The sequence below is a fragment of the Callithrix jacchus genome, chromosome 1 (genome assembly GCF_049354715.1).
Source record: "Callithrix jacchus isolate 240 chromosome 1, calJac240_pri, whole genome shotgun sequence".
Taxonomy (NCBI): domain Eukaryota; kingdom Metazoa; phylum Chordata; class Mammalia; order Primates; family Cebidae; genus Callithrix; species Callithrix jacchus.
In genome coordinates, this window is record NC_133502.1 from 164,682,275 (window position 1) to 164,710,251 (window position 27,977).

The 27,977-nt window shown below is 45.5% G+C and overlaps 1 protein-coding gene and 2 long non-coding RNA genes across 7 annotated transcripts in view; 1 reads left to right on the plus strand and 2 right to left on the minus strand.

Annotated features, from left to right (window-relative positions):
• PAPPA (pappalysin 1) overlaps positions 1 to 27,977 on the plus strand; it is a 253,779-nt gene that overhangs the window by 203,641 nt on the left and 22,161 nt on the right. For all 3 annotated transcript variants that reach the window (XR_008475800.2, XR_008475799.2, XM_002743252.6), the window contains exons 16-20: positions 929 to 1,139; positions 1,849 to 2,020; positions 11,036 to 11,183; positions 16,549 to 16,658; positions 26,103 to 26,174. Coding sequence is in view for 1 of the 3 variants with exons in the window: in XM_002743252.6 (XP_002743298.3) it covers positions 929 to 1,139; positions 1,849 to 2,020; positions 11,036 to 11,183; positions 16,549 to 16,658; positions 26,103 to 26,174 (713 nt within the window). In the remaining 2 variants the exon portion in view is untranslated. The remainder of the gene's footprint in view (positions 1 to 928; positions 1,140 to 1,848; positions 2,021 to 11,035; positions 11,184 to 16,548; positions 16,659 to 26,102; positions 26,175 to 27,977) is intronic.
• On the minus strand, positions 8,793 to 13,788 carry LOC144582784 (uncharacterized). Its single transcript, XR_013536223.1, has 2 exons — positions 11,647 to 13,788; positions 8,793 to 11,097 (listed from the first exon to the last, which is right to left on the minus strand). It is a non-coding gene; the product is annotated as an uncharacterized LOC144582784 (long non-coding RNA).
• Positions 20,378 to 26,676, minus strand: LOC118152688 (uncharacterized). Of its 3 annotated transcripts, none has more exons than XR_013536226.1 (3): positions 26,497 to 26,676; positions 26,081 to 26,266; positions 20,378 to 25,873 (listed from the first exon to the last, which is right to left on the minus strand). It is a non-coding gene; the product is annotated as an uncharacterized LOC118152688 (long non-coding RNA). The 3 variants fall into 3 exon arrangements; XR_008475801.2 differs by having other exon boundaries at positions 26,081 to 26,269; XR_013536225.1 differs by having other exon boundaries at positions 20,378 to 25,447; positions 25,768 to 25,873; positions 26,081 to 26,676.

The window sequence follows — 27,977 nt, forward strand, 5'->3', positions numbered from 1 at the left end:
CTCTGTCAGAGCTGGCACAGGTTACAGGGGAAGTGCTGCTCTTTCAGCTGCTTTGGCAAAGCTTCACTGAACACCAGGACCTGAACATAAAATCAAATCTGATAACGCGATACTGTCATTTCCAGGCATTGGTGGTGGGAGCTGGGGGAGGTGGTAGGCAGGACAAACACAGGCGTGCTGGGCCCAGGGGGAGAGTGGCAGCTTGAGGTCATACACTCACTGATACCAGAGCTTGCTGTAGTTGCTTGTAGGAGCTTTTGCTGCCAGCTACTGGAAGGCAAGTGCCTCCATCTCTGCGCTCAGATACCCACTTGTGAAGCAAGAAAGGTGGATTCAAGGATTCTGAAGGTGTCTTTTTATGCAGCAGAAGAGGCTCAGGATCATAAGTCAGAAACCTTGGATTTTAATTCAGTGTAGACATGGGGATAATTCACTCCCCCACCCCATTTAGATCTCTTCTTTGTAGCATCTGTCTTCATCTCCCTAGGCTCCTCGGTTGGAAGTAGAAGGAAGTTGGAATTCCATATAAGGGATCTCCTGAAGCCTGTAATCCCAGCACTTTGGGAGGCCGAGGCGGGTGGATCACGAGGTCAACAAATCGAGACCATCCTGGTCAACATGGTGAAACCCCGTCTCTACTAAAAATTACAAAAAATTAGCTGGGCACGGTGGCGCGTGCCTGTAATCCCAGCTACTCAGGAGGCTGAGGCAGGAGAATTGCCTGAACCCAGGGGGCGGAGGTTGTGGTGAGCCGAGATTGCGCCATTGCACTCCAGCCTGCGTAACAAGAGCGAAACTCCGTCTCAAAAAAAAAAAAAAAAAAGGGATCTCCTGGTTCTTCAAGTCAGCTAAAATCCAAGCAGCTATGCATTAGCTTATCTGTCGGAGACTCCTCCCTCCTCTAACCCTGCTTCCCTCTGTCCTCCAGGCAACAACAGCCTCCTGACCTGCATGGAGGATGGGCTGTGGTCCTTCCCAGAGGCCCTGTGTGACCTCATGTGCCTCGCTCCACCCCCCGTGCCCAATGCAGAACTCCAGACACCCCGGTGCAGAGAGAGTAAGCACAAGGTGGGCTCCTTCTGCAAATACAAATGCAAACCGGGATACCATGTGCCTGGATCCTCTCGGAAGTCAAAGAAGTAAGTGGGGTTGGAAGTGCAAACTCATGGGCTCTGGGGAGGACAAGAGTTAGGTTCAAATGCCTGACTGGATGGAACCACATTTCTTCACTGGAGGCAATGCTTGCCATTCATCCCATTCTGTTCTGTGAGAAGCTAGAAGGATTTGTTAATATTAGTTTTGGGTCAAACAGAATAAACTTTAAGTTTTAGCTTGGCTGCCTAATGGCTACGTGATCTCAGACAAGTGACTTGGCTTCTCTGGGCTTCCTTAAAAAAAAAAAAAAAAGCAATAAGAGGGGTATGCTAATAACAATTACCGCAAAAGATTGTTGTGAAGCACAAATAAAGATGTGCACGTAAAATGCTACAAAGTGCTTTGCACATAATAGTTGTTCAGTAAATGGTGGATATTCATAGCATCATGGTGCTTGCACCCATCAGAACACTCTGTAAAAAAGGGGAGAGAACCAGGGGCTGGAAGCGCATGAGTTTTTGTCTCGATTCACATATAACCAGAAGCATGACATGTCTGCCTCCTCTTGCTGAAGGAGTTCTGTGGATGAATTCTCCTTAATCCCTGCACAGGCCCAACCGCCATCCAATAGGTCAGGTGGGAAATCTAAAACAGGAGATAGGAAATGCGGGGGCCAGCCAGTGGTGTTGATGCAGGGCGTGGGTCTAGCCATTTGGTCCTTGAGATATCTCCTCTTTGATCCTTTCCTTGAAGACGGGCCTTCAAGACTCAGTGTACCCATGATGGCAGCTGGCAGGAGGCAGCTTGTGTTCCTGTGACCTGTGACCCACCTCCACCAAAATTCCATGGGCTCTACCAGTGCACTAATGGCTTCCAGTTCAACAGCGAGTGTAGGATCAAGTGTGAAGACAGTGATGCCTCCCAGGTAAGCCTCCTGGAACTTGAGACCATTCTCTCTACTTACCAAAAACCAGCCTGTATTTCAGGCACCACTTTCTCCAAGAGACTGTCTAAATAGGCTCACATTGTATAATTGCAGTATCACCAATGCAGAAGTTAAGAAACTGGGCTCTAATTATCTACTTTTGTATTCTCTCTGAACCTCATTTACCTACCTACAATAGCATATTTTATTTGTTCAGAGATTCTTAGCTTTCCATTTTTTTTAAGCTTTGAAACCTTTATGAAGGAAATCATACATGGAATCCCAATGTATGAAGTTGATGAAAGTGAAGTTCCTCAAACAGGAGTGACCAGGGCTCTTTTGCCAGTTTGCTACCACCATTACCACCCATGTGGGTCCTTGAAGTATTTAAAATCACAAGACTACCACTATATTTAGACATCAATTGGTTCCTGAAGCATAAGGAAAAAGGGGACCATATTTAGATGAGAAGTACAGTTTTGAGAACACTGTGGAAGAAAGGAAGAGCCGAAGGAGCAAGGTTTGAATTTCATCTCAGTTCACATGTAAGTGAGACAGAGAACAAGTTCAGCACTTCCGCCTGCCTCTGCTGAAGGCATTTTCCTTAAATTCTACACATGCCATCAAGAATAGGAAAATGAAACAAAAGGCTGAAAAAAACCTTAAGTCCACAAGGAGCTCCATCTCCCTGCAAGCAACCATGTAGAATTGATAACCCAAGTCCCATGTTTCCCAGGTGTGCAAGGATCATTAGCCAGGTAGGGACCGATTTCAGTGAAGGTGTTGTCTTCAATCAGTCTTTATTGGTCTTTATTATTTATTAGCCTCCAAATACCAGGCACTGCCAAACCACCATTCTCAATCCCTCTCCCTCTACATCCAAGCAATGACCAGGTCATACCCATTCTCCCCACCCCTCCTGAAGCTGTTCTCTTTTGTCCCCAGGGCTCCTGCCTTCACTCAGGCCACCATCATCTCTTTGTGGAGGCACCATGCAGCTTCTTGATCATGTTCCTGTTTTCATTCCTGTGCCTCTTTCCAGTACACTCTCCACATGTCAGCCAGAGTGATTTGAGCAATTATGCCAATCCCTCTGAACCAGGAGCCCCCCCGCCCAGTCCCTTAGGCTGAAGTCCCAACTCCTTAAGGTGGCATTAAAGACCCTTCCCCCATCACCAATAAGATGGATCTCCCCTCCTACCTCTGCATTCTCTATCTCAGAAAGCGTTATCCTTGTAGCTTGTTCAGCTGCCTGACACCTCATCTTCTTTGGCAATTTAGCCCAGGCTCTGTTTCCTGCAGGAGCCCCTTCTCAGTGTCCCTTCCACTGCTGGGCTCCATGCCCCTGCTCAGGTTCCCCCTTCACAGCATTGGCCACACTGCGTTGTCACTGCCCGTTTTCATTCCACATCCACACACAAGGCTGTGAAACAATCCTTCACTGCATCTGCACTCTTTCCTGCGCCTTCAGCACTTAGGACAGTGCCAGGCACCTAGTAGGTACTCAGGAAATATCACCCGAACTGAGGGCAGGAGGAAAGACTGCAATGAACATCAAAGGCAGGTTTCACCTTTTACAGATGAGAAAACCAGGACTCAAAGAGGTTACTCAATCCCCCATGGTGACACAGCTGGCATCGGCTGAGTTACAATCAGGATCCAGGTTCCCCCTCTCCAACTGTAAATGGGCTGAGTCCACTAGGCACCACCTGAGAATCCCGCTCACATACACTCATGGCGTTTGTGTGCATTCATGGGAGTCATTCCCGTCCTTGACTGCCAGGGAGCCAGAAGCCAGTGCTGAAACAAACAACGGGCTGGAGATTACCACGGCCTCTTGCAGGCTGATCAGCTTTCCTCTCACTCCCTTACATAAAACTGTCGCTAACAGTTACCCAAACTGCTGAGCCAAATAATAATCTGGCTGCTGTCATGTTATCAAACTGAAACCCAGTCTGCCTGGTGCTTTCCAAGTAACTTTCATGGCCAGTTTGTATTTAAAGGAAAGGAAAATGTAAATTTATCAGACAACTCAAGCAGCTCTGTTTGGCAACTGACAAGAGGCTAGTTGCAAAGAAGCAGGGTATTGCTTGTCTGCTCAAAGAATGAGGGTGTGCGTGCCAAATGGGCTCCTAATACAATTGACGTTTCGACTTTGAATTTCCTCTACCCTCAGACGGGGCCTGAGAGCCAAATCTAGTGTTCACCTCAGATCCCCTCTTGCTGCCTGTAAACACAGCAGAAACTCCTGGCCCAGAGCATCTTGAATCAAACAGCTTGTGTGGAGCAGGGATTCTTTGCTTTCCAAACAAGTTTCAGATCCTGGCAGGAAAGGACAGGGGCTATCATAGGGAAGATTCACACACTCTCTTCCACTGCCACTAAAAGCAAATAAAAACCTCACTTTATTCATTCCCTGGGAGTCAGTATGATGCTGGATCTGTAGTTTGAGTTCAAATCCCAGCTTCATTATCTACTCACTGGAGGACAAGTTACTTAACTCTTTAAGTGTCACTTTTCTTTTATATAAAAGGAGAAAGTATTACCTACCTCATGGTTTGTTAGTGAAGCTTAAATAAGGTAATGAAAGTAAAGCATGTCCATGGGTACTCACTGGACTTGTGCAGTGCACAACCTATGCAATCATACATGGTAGCCCTGGGGAAAACACAATTGAACTAGCCTGCTTTAAAGTCACTCCAGGGACGAGAATCCCTTATGCTCTATGTGGGCTCCTGGAGGACCTAGATACACAACAGATTGCAACCTAGCCCTATGCTGGCTAACTCTCAAAACCGAGGTTTTTGTTTTCCGCATATGGCTAGTCAGTTTTCCCAGTACCATTTATTAAACAGGGAATCCTTTCCCCATTGCTTCTTTTTGTCAGGTTTGTCGAAGATCAGATGGTTGTAGATGTGTGGTGTTACTTCTAAGACCTCTGTTCTGTTCCATTGGTCTATATATCTGCTTTGGTACCAGTACCATGCTGTTTTGGTTATGGTAGCCTTGTAGTATAATTTGAAATCAGGTAGCATGATGCCTCCAGCTGTGTTCTTTTTGCCTACGATTGTCTTGGCTATATGGCCTCTTTTTGGCTTAAAACCTAGATGATGGGTTGATAGGTACAGCAAACCACCATGGTACATGTCTACCTATGTAACAGACCTGCACATTCTGCACATGTATCCCAGAACTTAAAGTAAGAAAAACAAAAAACTGATAAGGGGCACCCATCCTGCATAAGGCCAGGGTGTGGCGTAAAGAGACCAGCATGAGCTGTAGTCAGACCTGGTCTCTTGCTCAAATAAACCTGTAGAATAAATAGTCCTCTAGTTCCTCTAGACCAGCACTGCCCAGTAGAACTTTCTGCTGTGACGAAAATGTTCCATATTTGTGCTAGGCAAGTGATAACCACTAGCCATGTGTCGCTATGGAGCACTTGAAAGACGGTTGCAGTAAATGAGCAACAAAATGTTAACTTTTATTAAATTTAAAGTAATTCAAAGTTGAAGGTAAATAGCCATGCTTATACAGTGGCTACCATATCACATAGTTCAGCTCTAGCACTTACAGTATTGTCCCTTTAAACCAAGATGGAGAACCTTAATAATTACAGCTTTTTAAACTTTGTTTTTGAGTGTCAGATGTGTGCCAAGCTGCTATTGCAGACTTGCTCTCTTTTGATAGCTCACCACATACAGTTGGAAAAGAAACAATATCCCCATTTTATGGGTGCAGAAAGAAGGCCGGGGGAGGCTAAGTTCTTGTCCATGGCAACAAGATAGCAGGTAGTGTTCTTTCTGATCCCTAGCTCTGCTCTGTCCACTGCTCTCAAACATTTTCAGGGCAGACTAGGAGCAAAGCGCAGATTTTATCCCCAGGGGGTGAGGAGATGCTCATCTCAGGAATTAATCCAGCTCACATGCCCCTGAGCTGGTTGATGAGCTAACAGAGGCTTGGCTACCTATGAGAAGCACTGTGGGGGCTTTGTAGGTGATTCGGGGAGTGGTCAGCCTTGGAATGGGGATGGGGTCTTTGGAAGATGCATCAGCAGGGAACAACAAAAGCTAAAGGTGCTTTGTGGGCAAAGTGATGCATGCAATGATGGATTTCAGCAACTCAGCAGGAGTAAGAGAGGAAGAGTTGGTGGAATCTACATCACACCCAGTTCATTGCACAGATTCCAGCAGGTGGCTGTGAAAGCCTTTCTGCCACAAGTGGTATAGAGCTACCCTCTCCACTTGTGGGCCCGTCCATGGACGAGGTATAGCTCACATATGTCCAGTGCCTCAGCTAGCTTTTCATTTCAGGTTGTTAAATGTTTGGCCAAGCACCCAGGATATCCTAGAGGAATTCAGAAGAGCCACAGACCAGTGTGATGTTAAAGCTAGGCAGGACCTCAGGGACCCTCACTGCATCCCACTTGTTTTACAGATGGAAGCCCTAAAGCCCAGAAAGGGAAAGGGACTTGCCCTGAGTCACACAAGCAGAAACAGGTTTTAAACTACGTCACTGCACAATTCACACTTTCTACTCATCCTCACTCCTGGGGCAACATGTCACCCCCATACCTACCTTGGAGGATACCAAATGTATGTGAGGGCATTGACTGGGAGCAGAGACAAATGAGTCACAGCAGTTGCAATTTAATGAGCACTTACTACATGCCAGTCACTGGGATGAGCACTTTAAACCGATTGCTTCATCTAAGCCCCATGGCATCTGGCATTACTGTCCCATTTTAAAGATGGGGAAGGTGAGGTAAATGGGTTTGTCCTGACTTATACAGCCAGACGTGGTGGAACTGACACTCTTGTTATTAAGTCAGCATGCCTCCAAAGCTTAGCCCTTTAGCTCCTGCACTCACTGCCTGGTTTTATCTTGCTCAGATGCCACTACATTTCTCCATGCTGTTGTTTTATTTTCATGTCTTCTAAGAAGAAGTCTACTGCTTCTCTCTCTTCCTTTCTTTTCCTTCTTTTCCTTCAGCCTACTAGGGGACAGCAGCTTACAGTCAAGAGACATGATTCTGACATCGGCAACCTCTGAGACTTGAGCACATGGCCTCCCCTTTCTGGCTTCTCTCATTTCTAAAATGTACTGTTGGTTGGGTTGATTCTAAACTTCTCTTAGAGACAGTAGAGCAGAGTGAATAAGAACCTCATCTGACAATTACAGAGCTCAGTATGTGTGTTAGGCTTTAAATGCTTTACATAAACGGACTCACACGGTCCTCATGATCACTCTTTCAGTAGCAGGTCACTCTCTCCATGCCCATTTAGCATTCAGAGAACTTGAGGCATAGAGAAGTTAAAGAACTTTCCCAAGTCTATCCAGCTGGGGAGTTGCCAAGCTTGCATTTGAATTCAGGCAGTTTGACTTATACCCAGGCTTTTAACCATGACACGAGCATCATTCAAAAACTCACTTTTTCACTTTCTAACAGAGTCGGTTTCCAAGTCCGCAAAAAGAATATAATTTCTACTCTACTGTATTGTTCAAGTGATTTTTAAAGCACTGGGCACGTAATAGGCATTTTATAATATAATTATTATATGCCTTCAGCTCTCTGTGGATCTATGTAGCTAAAGCAGCAGGAGAGTTAGAAAGAGCTCAGTATTCTCTTGTAATAACAGATGCACAGCCACAGAGAGGCAAACTGCTTTGCTCAGCTCTCTTAGAGAAATTTCACCTTAACATGAAGAATTGTACATTTGGAGTCAGACATACCCAGTCACTTCCCTGACAACACCCAGGAAAAGTACCCTCTGGTCTTCCCAGATTGGAGCATCAATGATGCCAGATCTTCTCTGGTTAAACTAGACTCAGTCACCAATAATCGATTCTGAAGCTCTGCACCAGGTAGTAGGCAATTGCTGAATGCATTAGCATCTAGTCTTAAAGAAGGATTTAAAAATCCAAAGAGGCTCCAGAAAGTCTGCTGTGCAGAGGGCACAGCAAGGGCAAAGATGTGGAGGTGGGAAAGCGAGAAAAGTTTGCAAGAGAAACAAAGTGATTCACTTGTCTAGAAGGAAGGATACGTGCATACAAGAGATGGAGCTAGAAATATCATCTGGATTTCATTGTAGAAGCCCGGAAGTGCCAACCTACTAGTATGCCTTGTTCTGAAGGCTAAAATGTCTTGGCAAAAGGATGCTATCTATTTTTAAAAGCAAATTTAGTAACAGAAAGTGCCAGATGAATGGGTAGGAGAGAGATAAACCAATGGTATCAAAACCAAGGCTTTATGCTCCTATCTTTCATTCATGGTGGTGTCTCCCCAGTGTGAAACTCTGAGCAGACTCTGGCTACTTCTAATACATTCTCTGTTACAAACCAAGCTCTTGCGCCAGCCCTGGCCCAAGTAGTGCTGAGGTCTGCAGCCCTTCAGGGGCTGGAAGCCAAATGCATCATAGGCCCAGGCCAAGGCTCCAGGAAATTGGGGTCAATTTCCTACTCCCCAGAGGGCCCTGGAGAATCATGGGACCTAGAGCCTGGGGCTCTGAGAGGGAGAGTCTGGGCTCTTTGAAGCCACATGAAGCTGCCTAAGTTTGCCATGAGCCCATCCAGAACCTCTGGGAGTAACCTCTGCAAGCCGCCTTGCAGCTGCATGCTCAGGATGGGCCACTCTTCTCCTAAGCCAGAGAGGTTTCCATTGTAATTGCACCTTCCTTCTGCCGGCACAGGAGAGGCCTGGAAAGGGGCCCCTTTCTGTTCTGAATCCTGTCTCTAGGCAGCTGTTTTCTCAAAGAGGGGAGCCTCAGCCTACTTCAGTTCTTTTTTGGAGTTTATTTGTTTATTCATACATCCATTCATAATTTATTCCCTCATTCATTAATTTTTTCCATTTACTCACCTGTACATTTATTTCCTCATCCACACATTCATTTACTTACTTATTTCTGAAAGAAATACATTCTATCACTCTCCACCAACTCATCCCATCTTTTGTTATACAAACAGTTCTTTTTGTTGGTTGGTTGGTTTTTTATGAAACTTTAAGTTCTGGGATACATGTGCAGATCGTGCAGGTTTGTTACATGGGTATACACGTGCTACGGTGGTTTGCTGCATCCATCCCCCATGTCATCTACATGAGGCATTTCTCCTAATGTTAGCCCTCCCCTAACCCCACTACCCCAACAAGCCCCTGTGTGTGATGTGTTCTCATTGTTCAACACCCACTTATGAGTGAGAACATGCGGTGTAAACAAACAGTCCTTGAATGAACAAAAATATCTATTAAGTGATGAATGAATGCACAGAGTGGCCTGGACCTTTCAGGCATGTGGAAGGCCCCGAGGGCACCAGCCTGGGCCTTGAGGAGCTCGTTGTTTGGTTGCAGAACAGATGATAAACAAATAGGTCATTGTCTTGTCAGAGACATTCAGATAGTGCCCCATGCAGAACTGAGGTGGCATGAAAGCAGGATGGGCTGTGTCAGATAAGGTGTTTGCAAGATAGACAAGGTGGGGTAGGAAACATAGCAGACAGAAGGAGCAGCGAGCATGAAAGCATAGCATATGATGCCTTCACAAATGCCAGCAATTGAAACTGAAGTTCAGGGTTGGTGGTGGTGCTCTGGAGAGCAAGAAACTGGAGAATTAGGCAGAATGAAGGCTGGGAGGGCTCTGGAGCCAGCACAGGAGTTTGCCTGGAAGTCAAAGGTACAGGAAGCCATTGCATACATTTTTGCATTGGTGGCACACAGCCAGCTCCTTTGGCCTCATGTCAAGTTTCTCATCTTATCATAAGCCTGAAAGAGGTAGCGAATTCTCGGCTCCTTCAGAATATGGGCCCCCTGCACAGAAACCAGCTGTGATTCTCCATTTCTTTCTGGTAGACTCTCAGCTACTCAGGTTGGCATTTAAGGCTCCATGCTTTATCTTTGTTATCAGCTCATCTTCCCGTGCTTCATCCCTTGAGTCATGGAATTAGAACCACACCAGCTTCTCCAACACTCACTGTATTTTTCATCATTTGCACATGCTCTTCCATCTTCCAGGAATGTCTTCTGTTCCTTTTCTGCCTGCAATCCCACGCATTTTCCATATATCATCTCCTCTAAGAGGCCTTCCCTGATTGTCCCCTCATAACCAGTTACTCTTCCTTGTGTTCTCACATTACCGGTGTGATATTTGCCTTGCCTCACTGAGCCCTCAGTTTCCCCATATATAAAATGGAGATGCTAATACAATCACACTAACATAGCTGATGTCTCACGTGACTGCCATAACCGCTAGCTCACAGAGGCAGGCACTGACCCTATCCACTTCTGCACCCCACAGAGCTGGGCACAGGTTGGACACTAAAGAATCTTACTTGAATTAGCTTTCTGCAATTCAGAGGTTAGAAGGGGACTTCAAGAAGGGTTATGTCTTCAAGCCGCATTTGTGTAATGCTTTGTAGAAGATTGAGAAACTATACATCCCTATTTTAAAGAATTGGGAGGAAAGTACAGATATAAATATCCCCATATCACCCTCTCCATTTCATGGAACAGAATGGAATGAATGAAATGAAAGGAAGGATAAGGGAAGGAAAAGAAATGCCTTGGAAAAAAAGCTTCTCACTAGACCCAGATTATTTAGTTAGCATATGACAGAGCCTTGGCATAGGATACTTTCTCACTTTTTTAGGGGAATTAAACTCTATTGCTCCTCATTAACCCATGCTCTTACTCTCTGTGTCAGTTGAAGAGCTGAGGGGCTCCTATCTTGTCAATTAAAAAAAAACTCCCACATCCAAATCAAAACTGTAATTGGCTCTGATGGAAATTTCTGAGACTACTAAGCTCGGACCTGGTCTGAGTCCTCATGTCCCCATATGTAAAGTGGAGGTACTAAGAATACCTCTCTTTCAGGGTGCTTGAGTTTCAACCATTGTTAAGAAATTGTTTTGGAACACTTCAGAGCTCTGAAGAGATGAAAAATTGTTTTCTGTTTTATTCCAAATAGCTTATTCAGTTGGGGCTGGTGTCTCTCTTGGTTCTGACTCTGTTTCTCTGTTGTTCAGGGACACGGGAGCAACATCATTCATTGCCGGAAAGATGGCACCTGGAGCGGCTCCTTCCATGTCTGCCAGGAGATGCAAGGCCAGTGCTCAGTCCCAAACCAGCTCAACAGAAACCTCAAACTGAAGTGCCCTGATGGCTATGCCATAGGTACAATGGGCCTGAGAGGGGAGCAGTAGGAGGGGCAATTCCTCCCAGCAATGCAGGGTTAATACCTGGGTGGGTCACTGAACACCCTGGTCACACGAGTTCCTGTGTAGACACTAGAGAAAGACAGATGAAGGAGTCTAGACTGTGTCCTCCCAGAAAGAGTATCAAAGGCAGGGAAAAGGTGAAGCAATGGTGGGTGAGTGTGCACAGTTACACCAGAGTACAGAAGAGCCGTCATGTGCCTGGGGGGGACACAGAAGGTGCCCAGAGGAAGGGATGCTTACACAGGGATTTGAAAAAGCTTGTTGGGGAAGAAATGCTATTACAGGCAGAAGAAACTCTGTGACTGAAGAGCAGGAGTTATGAAAGCACACACTGCTATTTAGGGAAGCAATAGCAGTCTGGTGCAGCTGCTTTCATTATTAATCTTAAAATTTGCATCATACTACACATTTATGAGTACCTGATATGGTTCAGGCTCTTCATCAGGCATTTGAAAGGCATTATATCGATCTTCGAAATAACTTTTAACAGATGAGGGAATCAAAACTTGAGGGGATAATGGAACATGCTCCCAAATCCTGAGGCCCATTCTATTCCGAAGCCTGACTTCTTTCCATGGCGTCTCAGCTGCATCCAAGATGAGCACAAACTGAATTTTCAAAATACTCTTTGTATGGTGACAGGCCAGCTCAAGAAGTACACACAGTGAGGAGAGACCAGCTGGGATTGTATGCCAGGGATTTACCTCGTTGAAACCAGGTGTCTGGACAGATGCATTAATCACAAGCACGACAGCTTTCCGGGGGACTCAGAGTTCACGGAGCTTGACCTCATTTAAGGGCAGTGATGCTGACCTTTTGGGCTGATTCCCTAATTGAACATGATGAAAAGCCTAGAGAATTGAATGTCCTTTCTCCTGGCCAATGTGATTTCTGGAGCAGTTGCCAGGGGTGCCTGGTGTAGAAGGTTATCTGAGTGTACAGAGATCCAACCTGATCTTCACTCAGCAAGCAGAGAGTTACCACTGCATGTCCAGAGGCAAGGCCTGTGGTTGGAGAGGGAAGGTTCATGGGGACTATCCGCCTCTTTTTGAAGATGAAAACACATGCCCTCAGATAGCAGAAGGTCTTCACCTTAACTTACAGTGGAAATCAGCACTCTTGCATTTAGCCCAGGGCACTGGCTCCTGCACGGGTCAGAAAAACATCAAAGCATGTGATTGCTCTCGCTGGTGGTTTGGAAAGTACTTTAAAATCTTACATAGCCACCAGTTCATGAGATGCTGACCAGGAGGGTTGCAGAGAGATGGGATCTTATAGGGCCTGCCAATGTAGGCATTCTAGAAGGTTGGGGCAACAAGTGTTGCCATGGTGAGCAGCATGGGCTACACCATCTCAAGGTCAACACTTTCTTCTTTCCATCATTCTTTATGGGCATGTGTGGTCCTGAACAAGTATATCTGTGATGGGGTCCCAACCTCCACAAACTCCAGCTCAATCAGAATGTGGAGGTGAATATTCAGTCATGCTCTTAACTGGCATCAAGTAGCCCTGGGAGAAAAAGCCTGATTAAGTGACCTTTAGGGAAAACCTATAGAAACAGATTTGCTGCATCTGTACACCACTGATATATTCAAATACATTCATACATGCATACATAAATGCATGCCACATGCTGAAATGATTCATCACCAAACATACCCCCAAACACACACATCATATAGTAAGCTCATGCCCAACACCTACACATCAGCCATATACCACACAAATGCATCACTCCCACAAACACATACATACACAGGTAGCACACAAACCTATACGCAGCACTCACAGGCAGTACATACAAGTCTCATCCTTCAACAAACACCAACATATTTTATGTACCCAAACATATCAAACACACAGAAAGATGCATAAAAGGCAAACAAATATCACAGACACATTTACACCCTTCATTCACATGTCCCAGCTGCCCACAATTGAGTACAATGCCTGGCTCTCTTCTCTCCATCAGAACACTGGAGAAAGAGGGGAAGGGGTGGGAGGGTGGTAATCCTTTACCCGTTGAGTTTTTTCATGGTCAAAGCAGAAGGGGAAAGAAATCTATATGATATTGCAACCTGAATTAATTCCCCATTCCTGTACCCCAAGTCCCCATGGCTGGCACCCAGATATCCATCTTATGAATGTGATAATCCAGGGCAGATGATGAGTGCATAAGGACATTGGAGGAGAGCAGAGAGAAAAAGCAACATAGGGAGACAGGAGAACTGAGGGTGAGTGAGAGGCACGCCGTGAAAGCAGCTTTTCCTCATCCACTCCTTAGCCCCAGCTGTATCCTTGCTTTCCGCCAAACACCCCTCACTTCCACCTCCCAGGCTGAGCCCTTCCCTGGGGAGTATCCAGTTTGCCAAGGAGAGGGATCTGATCACTGGCCTTATATGCAGGGGTGAGATACGTATCAGGCTTGGGAGCTGTAGTCCCCCAGACAGTTCCCTCTCCACACCTCCGCCAGGCCGCCTGAGGAGGCTTCTGTGGCAGTTATGAGCCCTCAGAAACTTGCTGTTGCTGCCACCAGGGCTGCCACCCTCCCCACGCCCACCAGGAAGGAGCTGCGGGGGCCTGGTGAGATCACCACTCTGTAAAAATGGCAATTGTGGCTCATATATCACAACACAACAGCCTGGTCCTCAAGCCCCAGAGCAGGTGTCGGGGAGGGGAGCCCAGAGGAGGGAGAAGAAAGAGCAATTAAGACATGACTGCTGCATAGGACAGCAAGTATCTCCTGTTTTGACCACAGGTTTTCTTCTTTTTTTCCTCTCTTGGGATAAGATAGCCTTAGTCTATTTCTCAGAGGCTGCATTTTTTTTTCCCAAAAGAATTTTCTCATCACAGCCTTGTCTCATCGTTGCTCCCTAAAAACGCCTTTAGAACTGGTCTCATGATAATGCATGCTCCATAAGCAGTTTCTCTGACTGCCTAGGGATTTTGCTTCTTATTCTCATCAGTCATCGTCGTCTTCTGTGTGTGTCTCATTTCTTGTCGCTCCTCTGGCTCTCTCCATCTCTCCTGCTTCCATGGCTGCCACCATTTGCAGGGAAATGAGGTAACATAGAAAAACCACGGGGTGAGGCCAGGAACTGCCCCTAGTCAGGTTCAGTGTCCCACTGTTTGAAGTGAAGGGCTTCTACTCACTAGTCCGAGGCAGGAGCATCACATGAACCGGGGAGGTGGAGGTTGCAGAGAGCCGAGGTCGCACCACTGCAGTCCTGCTTGGGCAACAGAGATTCTGTCTCATAATAAAATAAATAAATAAATAAAAATTTAAAAGTGAAGGGCTTTTAAACATGGTCCTCCTGCCACTCCATCCTACCTCTTTCTTTAGATTTGTGAGCCTCTTAGACTAGAAAGGAAGATAAGGTGGCAACAAAAAGGGCAATGGATAGATGACAGACATTTTATCCACGGACATGTGCCTCTATGTATACTGCATGTTTATGTGCTTATGTATATACATATCTGCTTGTGCATGTCATGTTAGTCATTCACCCTTTCATGGACTCATTGCCTGATTTTTTTTACATCATATATATACATATAGGTGTGTTTATATATATTTATGCAATTAGCTATTTTAAAGGCCCCCTTCCAAATATACATATGTATATTTTGTATCCATATTTACATTTTGTATGTATGTATATTTGGAAGGGGGCCTTTAAAATAGCTAATACGTACATACGTATATTTGGAAGGGAGGCCTTTAAAACAGCTCATAGAACAGGATATTTGAAGAAAAGAGTTGACTTGCTCCCAGTGAACTATTTAGTGTTTGCAAGGTGGTTTTGATACGATGACAGGGAAATGACCTCTTCCAGCCCTTGTTGGATTCTGACAGGTTGTTTCTTTGCCCACATGAATAAATGCCTCTTTGGGGCATTTCCATGGAATAGGCTTGATTTTTCAGATGACCTCAGGGTGTGTGAGGTCAGGGTAAAGAATGAATGAGCTGAATTACAGTCAACTTTTCAACCCACAGCCTGGAAGTCAACTGTCTTCATCCAGAAGTTACTGGACCAAACGCTTCTATGTAGTAGCCTTACCTCTCCCTGTTAGTCATTTACCCCTTATTTGACTCATTGCCTGAGGGTTTTTTTCATTATTTTATCCATTTAATCCATAATTTACTCATTCACTTATCCCTTTATGTACTTACTTCCTCCTTCATAAGATACCTAAATGCATATTCATCATTCAGTCATCATTCATTTATCCATGAATCCACTCATTTCCTCATCCACTGATGCACTTATTCACTCACTGTCTCTTACACTCATTTCACAAATATTTACTAAGTGCCTGCCATCTGCCATGCATAATGCCAGGCTCTGGACATAGAATGGGGAGCATGGGTAGTGCTGGCCCTGTAGAGTTATAGTCCAGCAAGGAAGAGAGAGCTATTGATATCACACTCACCAAGCAAAGAGGAAATGGTCATGTGACAATTCTGTCATGGGCACCTGTGAGGTGCTTGGCCTGTCGGGAAACCATGGAGGTCTTCTTTGGGCAAGTGGCATAGGATTGAGGTCTGTAGGATTATAAAAAATGCACTATTTGGAGTGGGAAGGGTCTGTAAGGCACAGGGAAAGGCAGGGATGAAACCTTGGAAAAAAATAAGCTGGTATTGCATTTATGTGCTCATCATTCATTCGGCCAATACTCTGTGAGCTCTCCCTATGTGTCAGGCACTGGGTTAAACTCCTAGGTGAATCAAGCACAGCCAGTGATGGAGTACTCTCATTCAGTTGTGGAAATCAGGGCAAACTTCTTAGAAGAATTGAACTGGACCTTCAGATAGAATTTGGTTATGGGAAGGCAGACTGGGGGACATTTCAGGAGATGGGGTGAACAAGGGAAGAAGCACAGAGACTGAGAATTGTGGGACTCAGATGGAAAACCAAGTGTAGTTCAGTCTGGTTGAACCAACCAAAGAGTGAAGGTGGTTAGTGAGAGAGATTGACCAGACCGCAGGAGGTATTTTGCACCTGGCAAAGGGACCTGTATCTTGTTCTGGATGTGGGGAGCATCGGAAAGGTGTTTGAGCAGAGGAGGAGCTTGATCAAACTAGGCTCAGGCTGGATGAGGGCGGCAGCAGGAATCAGCCATATGGGAGGCATGTGAATGGAGTCAGGGAGATCAGAGGTGTTCCTGCCCGGGGAGCCTTCTCCTTCCCAGTGCCTTGAGGTTGGGTAGCTGAGTCCACCGGGGACCAGGGAGCAGCAGGGCCCATTATGCAGGAGGGCTGTTTGCAGAAGTGGAGGGTCTGGGGCCTGATCCACCACCTCATGCTATGTTTCCCTCAGGGTCCGAGTGTGCCACCTCGTGCTTGGACCGCAACAGCGAGTCCATCATCCTGCCAATGAACATGACCGTGCGTGACATCCCCCACTGGCTGAACCCCACGCGGGTGGAGGTGAGTGACCAAGGACATCTACCTACCAGCAGCTAAGGGGGAGGGAAATGATTCTGCTGAGCACTTGCTATGTCCCGGTCCTGAGCTCCTTCTTTATCTCATTTAATCCTCACACTTGCCCTGTGGGTGTGTGTGGGGGGAAGCTGGGGTAGAGTGGGGAGGAGACTTAATCACAATCATTTCTCTAGTCCTTAATTATTTAATACTTTCTCTCTGTGTCAGGTCCTAGGTAAAGGGGCTTTTATTTTCTGTCCCACTAAATGCTGATGTCAGCCTAGGAATAAACTGAGGCACCAGTAACAAAGGTAGGGAGCATAGAGCCGGGTCTCAGACCCAAGTCTGTCTGGCTGGAAAGTCCATCCTTAAAAGGATGGGGCTGTGTGCCTTCTCTGGTGCCCTCCCATGTAGCCTTCCACTTTACATAGACTAGGTTACTGGTATCTTTCTCCAAGCTTTACCTATTTTGGGGAAAGCAATTAGTAGGTGTATAGCAAACTAGTAACATCGGTTGTTTGTGGAGAACCTGCCGTGTTCATGTGGCCAGTGCTTAGCACCAAGACACCATTTAAACCTCAGTACAGTTGTATGAGGGAGGGGTCATTGTCTGCATTTTCTAGTTGTGGACACTGAAGTCTCAGAAGTGAGGCCCTGAACCAAGGCTCGAACCCAAACGTGAGCCTGAGTGTTGTGCGCTTCCCACAGTGCCGGGCCAGCAGGCCCCCAGCCAGATGACTCCAGGGGCTCCCATCTCCAGGCAGTGTCAGTTTGACTTTGAGGTCAGCTATTCCCACTCACCTTCGTGTCACCCCATCAAGTGGGGCCCCTGGAGCTGATGTGGGCCCTGCCCTTGTCTCTCAGGACATCACAGATCCCAGGCCTTATGTGTCACTCTGAGCACTGGCTCCTCACCCTGGAGAAAGTGAAAGGAGGAGGCCAGAGTTGGGGGGGGGTGGGTAAGGTTCAGCTCTATGTCTCTCTGCCAGCCTACTGCCTGGGGTGCTGAGAGGCCATGAAGCCCAGGGAGCTGCCGTCTGCCTTCCTGCTACAGATCATACTCCGGAGAGCTGGGCAGAACCCGATACTGGGTGTACTGTTTCTCAAATACGCTGAGGGCACCACTGCCAGGGCTTACTCAGCGCTCCAGGCATACAGACCTGTCCAGACCCCCTCTACTCCTCCGTGTGCCCCGGCGTGCTCCTCCCCTCCTTTCTGCTTCCTCTTTCTCTTCTGCTCTCTTTTTCTGTCTCCATCTTATTCTCTCTAATCTCTTTCCTACCTCTTTCCACTCTGTCTTTCTCTCCTCCCTCCTCTATCTTTCCCCTTGTTTTGTCTTCCTCCCTGCTACACTCTCATTTCCATCATCCCCTGGTTTCTCTCTCTATCTCGGCCTCTGACTCTCTCCATATCCCCAAGACAGCCCTATTTCCCAAACCTCAAGCTCTTCCATCTGTTTCCTCCACCATTCCTGAACCAGAATTCCTGTATGGATTCCCCTGAATGCCCCAGCGCACCCTGACATGCTCCTATACCCAGGCATGCAGGGAGCCCACATGTCAGAATCTCAAGGCAGCTGGAGATCGTGAAGGACAGGCTCCTCATTGAACAGATAGGGAGACTGAGGCTTATAGAGGAAGGCGGCTGGGCCGCACAGGCAGCACAGCTGGAACGACAGCTGGACTTGTGATTGGCAGCTCCTCCCATACTACCGGTTCTCCTTTGGTTTCCCACCCTAAATCCCACATACCGCAAAGCAGGTGAGTTTGACTCATATGCAGAGCAGACATAGAAGACCTCCCTCTCACCCCAGTATCACAGATCTTCTTGGCCTAGCCCAGCCTCCCACTTAAGACTGTTTTCCTACCCCCTGGGCAAATTCCCACCCTTCCCTCTGTGAGCCCTGGGCACTAAAGAGTTCAGTTATAATTCACTGTGAAATAAATCCAGGGATTTGAAAGCCTGCAAGCTGCCCGCCTCCCCATCATTGCCCACCCGCTGCCTGCCCACCCCATCCCCCACCCAGTTCCCTGGTCTGCCTGCCTTTATTGATGCTGTCCTACCGAGAGAACCATAACGAGGTTCAGACCTTCACTGGTCTCTGGAGGCCTCATTATCCAGGAGGAAAAAAATGTGGTAGAAAAAGGGAGGAGGGCGAAGGGCAGAGATTGATGATTTCCAGGAATAAGGCAGAAAAGCTGGCCTCTGCTGCACCCTTGCCCCTTGTGCGGTGAGAGCTACAGAAATAGAGCTGCTGGTGCAGGTGTTTCCAGGCCACAGGAGGCCCTGGATAGCTCCTCTGCTTTTTGAGGGTCTGCCTGTGAGCACCAGTGCAATTTAGATGGCTGGGGTGAGGCTCTGCTCCAGCTGCTGCCACTTTTATCCTCAGGTAACAGTGAGAGGCAAGAATGGACATTTAAAGGGCACTTGCTGTGATCAGGCACTGGGTAGGCACTTCCTCTCCTTTATTTCCACCCCCACCCCCTACCACACACGCACAACCACACACACATTTCCCTATCAGGTGGATAATAGTCTCTTCCTGCTTCCAGTGAAAGTAATGGAATGTCAGAGACAGAAGCCACTTGCCTAAGGGAAGTTGAAGAGAGACCCAGGCAAGTCTGATAGTTTACTTCCGCTATCCCCACAGCTGCTATGGAATGTAGAATAATAAAGGCAGTGCATTTACTGATGGCTTTCCAGGGATGTGCTGGCAGATAGTTAACAACTGGCTCTCCACAAACATGAAACTCTGATTTATAGCATTTCCCAATTTCTGTGATATAAATATTCCTACCATGGCAGATTTCAAGGTTTCCATATTGCTGTCACTGAGCACAAAGTTGGGAAGATCCAGGCACTGTTGGCTCTTGCGAGCCTGTGCAAGCCAGCTGTGGCCCACCACTGCTGCTTAGCCAAGATAGGCTCTATTTTAAGCTCGTTACGTATATTGACATGAATGAAGAGAATGATGACTGCTTAGAGGAGTGGAATATCAACATTGCGATCACAGGTTGTGATGGGTACACCAGGACAGTGAGCTTTGTGAAGGCAGGACTGTGGTCATATTATTTACCATAGTACCTCCCTCAGTGCCTGGCAGCAGTAGGTACTTGCTAAATATTTATCATTGCTGAGTCAGGTGACCAAGGTTCTAGTGTAAGCCTTGGTGCCTTCCTTCTATATGTTCTGCTGTAAATCCTGTCACTTCTCTAGGCCACAGTTTACCCATTAGTGAGAGAGCTAGGCTTCATTCAGGAGTCACAAAATGAAACACCACCCGAACCAGGCAGGTGGAGAAATGAGTGAAGCAGAAAACCTCCCTTTTGCATGTTAAACACTGAGGCAGCCAAGTGTGGTGGCTCATGCCTGTAACCCCAGTACTTTGGGAGGCCAAGGTGGGCAGATCACCTGAGGTCAGGAGTTCAAGACCAGCCTCGCCAACATGGTGAAACCCTGTCTCTACTAAAAATACAAAAATTAGCCAGGCATGGTGGCACACACCTGTAATCCCAGCTACTCAGGAAGCTGAGGCAGGAGAATCACTTGAATCCAGGAGGTGTGGAGGTTGCAGTGAGCTGAGATTGTGCCACTGCACTCCAGCATGGGCAACAGAGTGAGACTCCATCTCAAAAAATAAATATAAATAAATAAATAGAATCACAGAGGCATATTAGTACTAGTAGTATTTACTATAAATATTTCAGAAAGAAAGACTTGCAGAAAAATGTAACACCCATGCACATACTACCCAACTTAAATAAAACTTTATAGATATTATTGAAGTCCTTTTCTATTTTTCTGTTTTTCAATTTTTAAATTTTTTTTTTAGTGGAGATGAGGTCTCACTATGTTGCACAGGCTGGTTTTGAACTCCTGTCCTCAAGTGATCGTTCTGCCTCAGCTTCCCTCTTTTTTCTTAATTGAGCTATAACTTATATGCTAATCTTAAGCATAAGGCATTATAAATTGTTATGTTTGTGTACACGCATGAAACCATTACCATATTAAGATGTGGACCTGTCCAAATCTTCAGGGAGTCCTCCCTCCCCGTGCCAGGCTATTTCCTCAGCACCAAGGTAACCACTGTTTTGTTCTCTATCACTATGGATTGGTTTTGCTTGTTTGTAAACTTCATATAATTGGAATCACGAGCCATTTTCATACGTGTATTTTTAACTTCTATAAAGAGAAACACAATGTACCTTCTTTTTGGTGTCCTAAGCCGTCTTCTCAATCACCTTCCCTGCTCATGCACTTTTGAAAGTGATTAGAGGTACAGAGAACTCTTCCTCTAATCTAATAAGCAAAATGATACAAACTCGATCATAGATAGAAATGCCCCTCAGGTTCAATGCTGGAGAGACTGCAGGGAATGGTGGAGACTATGGCAGAATATGGAAAACATAGTTGTTTTTCTGCTTCCAAAGGGGGACAGCTGTAGCCAAGTGCAGCAATTTGGAAATGTGGGTCTCCTGCAGCCAAATTTTTCATTTTTTCTTGGGTACAAGAAATCTGGAGTTTTAAAAATCTGAAATCTCTTTCATTTTTTAAAATTTTGGCAACTACTTTTGACTTTTTTTAAGCACTTGTATGCCAAACCAAACATTTCTGTGGTTTGTGTAGCCTAGAAGCTGTTGGCTTGCAACCTCTGGATGAGATAGACTATTCCAGCCTGGAGATCTAGAATTCTGGGGTGGCAGCCTGTCTCCCATCAGTTCCTAGGAAATAGATGCAATTTGCTCACACGTTGTCCCTTGCCCAGGGATGCTGAGAGTGTTTCACAATAGAAAATGCATCTCCCTATCCTCAGGACTTTGGAATTCCTCTAGGTGCTGAGACCTTCTCTTTCATAATAGCTTCCAGAAAAAAAAAAAAAAAAAAATGGGAGGGGGAAACAGAAGGGAGGGAATGAATTAGGAGAGGTAAATTGCCATTTATTGACTCTCTCTAATATGTAGACATGGTTTGCTAGGCAATTCTATATGTGCCACTTCATTTTGTCTCCATCACTCCCCGGTGAGGTAAGGATTATCACATGGCAGATGAAGAAGCTGGGGCTCAAAGAGGTTGCCACTGCTCAATTCACATAATGAATGTGGCAGAATTAGCTAACTGCACTGCCTTCCATCCTGCAAGGGCAACCCTCATACATGTCTTTTAAAAATATGCGACACATGCAGACAAAGAATGCAAAATTCATTTCGTGAAAAGAAGGGAGCTTTGTGGAAAACCCTGCCAAGTATCAAAAGGTTAGAGGTCAAATGGTTCAGAGTGACTATTTTAAGTCCAGTCTCACTGATGTAAAGATGGAGAACTAAGTTTGCTGGAGGGGAAGTCCATAGACAAAGAGACACAGCCAGAATCCACCTATTTTTTCATTCATTTACGGACACGCTCATACATTCATTCGATTATTCATTTGTTCATTTACTTATTCAATAAACATCAAGTATGCACCTCCAAGTGGCAGATCTTCTTCAAACGCTAGGAATACAGAGTGGGAAATACCTAGGCTTCTAAAAAGCTTACTGGAGAAAGAAGCCAGAAACTCAGTGGCTGATAACAAAAAGCAAATAAAAATCATAATAATAACTGATACGATCCATTCATAGCAGGTCCCATATATCAGGGAAAAAGCCAAGAGGAAAAGGTCTCATCTTGGAAGAAGACATCCAGGAGGGGTGTGAGATCTGGGCCTCTGGCTGAGGGGGCTCTCTTAGCTGCCTTCTCACATGCCTTTGGCTCTGCTTGGGGCCTGTCTTCTTTGGCCTTCATCTTTTAGATACTCTACCCCCTCTAACATTTGCCTCAAAGGGCCTTTCCACCTTTCTGAACTTTGGTCTTCGCATTGGTCAAAAGAGTAAGCTATTTTATACTTACAGCTTCAGGGGATAGTATACTTTGAAGGAGAGCATAGTGTTCAAAGCTAGACCTTAAAACCAGATAAATGTGGGTTTAATTGCTGACTGTCACTACCTATGTGTACGATTTGGGGCAGGTCATTTAACTTCTCTGTGCCCCAGTTTTCTCTTGTGTAAACCAGAGTCAAAAATAGTACCTATCTCATAGTTACGGTGAGAATTAAATGAGATAAAAGCTCTGAGCCCAGGGCTTAGAGCATAATATTTATTTAATAGAGGATTTTGTGCTGATAAGGATGAGGATACTGGCGGTGATGATGGTGCTGATGTTGGTGGAGGTGGTGATGGTAGTGATGGTGGGTTCATGCTGGTGATGATGGTAGTGGTAGTGGTGATGCTATGATGATGAGGATAAAGAGAAAGCGGTGCAGAGGATGGCGATAGTGTTCATGGAGGTGTTGATGATGATAGTGGTGGTGATAATGGTGGTGCCAGTGGTGTTGATGATGAGAATGATGATGATGGTAATTGGAGCCAGGAAGAAAAGATAGCCTATTCTGCCTACCACCAAGGCAGGAAATGAGAGCCCTCTTACAAAACCTTATCTGAAAAGACTCTGGCTGGGCTAGATGTCTTACTAGTACCAAGAGAAACAAGGCTGACATTTGAGGGGCCCCGTCTGGGATCTCCCAACTTCTCCTGCATATAGCGTAACTATTCCTTCAGCTCCCACGGCCTGTCCCCTTTCCCAGTTCCAATACGCAGAGGGACCCTGTAGTGAGACAGGTGGGCATGCAGCCCTGAGTATAGTGGAAAATCCAAAAGCCTTGGAAAGATAAATAGGCTTACGCAGTTAGTATAAAAATCCTTTTTCCAAACTCACATCAGGTAAACCTCAACTGACAGAAACCTGTACAACCACACCAAGACACTCCTACAGATGGATGAAATTAGCTCTTAAATAAACAAGGGGAAGGCATGGGCATCAAATCCCTAGCAGATTCTAACTCTGCTGTTTTCTACTTTTTGAACCTTTACCAAATGCCCTCCAACACCTCTGGATTTTGACTGGGAACAGACTCTCATACTTAGAGATGAAATTCTGGTTAAGAGAATTAAAGCACATGATCCTCTTCACCCAGCCCCATGGCTGAGAGGCAGAAGGGAAGAAGGTAGCTTAACTGGAAGAAAGGAACGCTGACACTACCCAAATTCCCTCATTTGTATTTGCATCACATTCCTTCATGAGTGTGTTCACTGTGCTCCATGCTTCACCCTGGAAGGATACAGACATGTCTGAAACTCAAGACCTGCCCTCAAGAAACATAAGAAATTGGTACTAGGTTTACCATTTTCACATCATTTATATGAATGCATCATCAAAACAAGTCTATTTCAGTACCCATCCTATGGATGAGAGAACCAACCCTCATAGTGGAAATTTACAAAGTAATTCCAAATCAGAATGGCAACCACGTCTGTCCTATTTCATATCCCATGACTTTTCCCATATACCACCTTATGAGTGTATTAGGGGAGGGTAGACAATTTCAATAGAAGCAGTAAGGGACAAGATAGTGGATTTCACATTGCAAGATTGACTGGGAGATCATCAAGTTAAGCTCTTTCTCCACGGTCTTTGATCTACTTGGAGGATGATAGTGGCTACATTCAGGTTATACTCAAATGGTCCTCTAAACTCGACTTGTTTAGAGGACAAGTCTAGTGCTTGAGCTTAGATGATCTTCTGATGCTCTAGAAGACAGGAAGTCAAGTAAAGAAATTATTGCCCATTGATAAAATCATCTCTATTTTGAAAAGAATCCATTCCTTTATAAAATAAATGCTTATTTAGCATTCCCCTCTGTGCCAGGCATTGCTGAAGGCATGGGATATCTCATGTGAACCTGAGATGTTATGGAGCTGAGAAGAAAGGCACCCAATCCAGTCAGAGTCACTTGATTCCGTTTGTCATAACCTCACCAAGAAGCCTAATTACAATTTGGCTCCCATATAGGTCTGCCCTCAGGGAGAGAATAGGCTGTTCACATGGATTTTCTACATTCTGGCCCATGTGACTGTTGATTTTTTAATTAAAATTAATCAACTTGTCTCTCAGTCAGTCAAACAAGCTCTGATCGTGTGGACTTCCCTGGCTGGTTGCTGACAGTTACCTCAAATCTAAGCACGTGCCATTTTATTTTATTTCATTCTTCAAAGAAATAATTGTAATCTGGTGTGAAAACTGGGGCATCTATGGAGAACAGAAAAGGGAGCTTCTAGGATTTTTATGGTGGCCCTATTTCTGATACTATGTTATCTTTCTAGTCTTGTTTAACTTTCTTCTTTCATCTACTTTTAAAAACATCATCATGTTGGCTTTTATGTTAGGAGCGTTATTAAATCATTTCTGAAACAATCGGTTATTTTCAAATCCTAGTTTCTCTAACAGCTATGGAGCATGGGGAATTTATTCTCTATGACGCAAGATTAATCCCCACCTCACAGGATCATGGCAAGAAATAAATAAGATAATGCATACAGTTTTCCTTAGCACAACAAATACACTCAAATATATATTTTAGTTGTCATCATCATTATTTTTAAAAAGGAGGCTATAAATAAGTGCCTATAAGCTCTGCCTGATGGGGCTAGGAAAAGTACCACAGAAGACATAAGTTTTGAGCAGACATTTTAAAGATTCTCAAAATGACAAAATGGGGAAGGACATTCAGGGAAGGGGCAGAGCAAGAATGAATTCACTGTGGGCAACCTCAGGTAACCACGGGCAGACCCGTATGACATGGCAGCAGGTGACAGCAGGAGGAGTTCTCTGTTTTTCCAGGGGTTTGAGCCGCAGGTTGGTTCATCCGTCCAGCAACCCATTTGCTCTCAGACTGTAGTGTGCATTGGAATCATCTGAAAGGCTTGCTAAAATGCAGAGCATCAGGGCGTGGCCTCAGAGAGTCCAATTCATTAAATCCAAAGCAGGGCTGAGGAATCTGCCATTTTAACACACTCCCATGGAGTATGTTCATCATTTTAACACACTCCCATGGAGTGGTGTTTCATCAGCACTTTCAACACCAGTGCTGATGAAAGTGGTCTTCAGCTCATGCTTTGAGAAACACTGCTCCACACTTTTCTCCCATCTTCCTGCCGCAGCCACACACATACAACATGAATGCACACATACACATGCACACATGCAAACACACACCTGCATGCACACACACCCCTCCTCCTCCAACCTTATCTCAACTCCACGAATGGATCAAACATCAGTTGAGAATTTTCTGAAGGGCCTTTCTGATCATGTCTCCACCTCCCAGTTCTGCTTCTCCTCAACCCTTGTTTCTGCCAGGGAAATACAGAACCATGACACATACGGTGAACACAAATATTATTTTAATCTTATGGCTCCTGTTATTGCAAGTACCTGGGCAAGTTCTCCTTGTAAACACCAGGGTGAGGTCAGGACTTGGAAGGTCCAAGAAGAGGTGGGGTGGTTGAATATGGTGCCAACACAGACGTGGGTCCCTCCCAATCCCAAGCCCATCTCACCTCTCTGTCTCTCTTCCCACAGAGAGTTGTCTGCACTGCTGGTCTCAAGTGGTATCCTCACCCTGCTCTGATTCACTGTGTCAAAGGCTGTGAGGTGAGTCACAGGGAAGGCACTCAGTTCCCTGGAAATAATCCTGCTGTTGTTATTGTTATTGTTGTATTAATGTTGGTTATCCTTTGCCATACCTACTGAGTGTTGAAAATATCCATTTAGCAGACTTCTTGGACAGGGATTAGCAGCCTCATTTTATAGACGGTAGAATTGAAGCAGAGAGATATAAAGAAACAGACTAAAAAGCACAGGGAATGGGTAACAGAATTGGGTTCCAAGCCAGGCTTTTGTGGCTCGAGAGCCTGTGGTCTACAAAATAATGGGATCTGTAAGAAAGGAAGGGCGGGAAACTATAATGACTTACCATCTAGAATATGCTAATTTGGAAATTTACCAACATTATTACATTTAACCTTTACAGAGTCGGGTAAGGTGGTTTTGTCTTTAATGCCCATTTTACAGATGACCTTTACTCGCAGACCTATGCCTTCTGCCCCACATCCTAGCCATTTACTCATGCCTCAACCCCAAAAGGAATATGAATGCCTTAGATATACCATTGGGCTGAAGTGGAAGAGCCTTTATGACCCCTAAATTCTGTGACTTCACAGTTGAGCCATTCCCCAGAATTTGGAATTACAGAGATCTGGCTCTGTGTATCAGTGACAAGCTTGGCAGGACTCAAGGGGCATGGTTCTTGGGACCTCAGCTGTGTCCTCATGGGAGGGCTGTCCACAGAACTCAAAGACATTTCTGCACGTCACTCTGCCCCTTGTGGCTCTTCCCATCTGGCAGTGAAAAAGCAGCCCCAAATCCCTTACAGGTGGATGGCCAAATCTCTGTAACTCATCCAGAGCCCACTGAAGAAAACATAGGTGAAAAGGATCAGACCATGCCCTAGGAAAAGTTGTATTTGATGAAACTTCTTAGAATGCCAGAACCAGCAAGGCTCTTTTGCCTAATCTCAACTAACCTTTTATTTTTAAAATGGGTAAACAGAGACCCAGGCAGTGGCTGGATCTAAAATTTGATGCCATGTCAGAACAAGGAAGGCTTTTCATTTGATCAAGCTCTGTTTTCTTGGTGTATAAAACGAGGGCCAGAGAGAGGATGAGTTGTCCAAGTCAGCACAGCATGATAACCACAAAGACAAAATACAAGCCTAGCTCTTCTAACATCTATGCTGGTGCTTTTCTCCTACTACCTGCCTAGGATCCATTCCCTGACCTCCAAGTGTCACCAGACAATCCCTAGGTCACACATTTCTTTCTATACATTCTTGGGGGATTTCCTGAGGGCATTTGACATTGTACTTGACTTTTGGAACCTCATTCTCCCAAGCTTCAGTTGGGAGTGGCAAAATCAAAGCCAAGGCCCTGTGGCTGTTGCTTACTTCTATCTCTCTGGATCAGTCCAGCATTTGGGGAAAAGAAAGCTTGAGTTACCTGGGCACTCATTCTGCTGAGTTGGCGGTCTGGGCAACCAGTGTGACAGCAGAATTCAATCCCTTCTTGGACTCAGTAGTGAGGCCCAAGAGACCCTCACCTGTCAGGCTCTGAGCCCTGCCAGTGATGCTTATCGCCTTTGCCCTTGCAGGTGCCCCTCATCTCCTTTCCTCTTTAGCTTAGTTCTAATAGTTCCTTGTCTGTAGCTGAAAAGTATTCTTAGAAGAGATACAAATTCTGGGACCATCAACCTAAAGTATCCAGAGGTAGCCAAGACAAAGTGTTTGGGGACCACTGAGCCCCTGTTCTCTATACCATGCTGAGTCCAAAGTGATCATTCACTCACTTGTTCATCAAAGCTTCACTGAGAACCTCTTATATGCCAGATATTGTTCCAGTT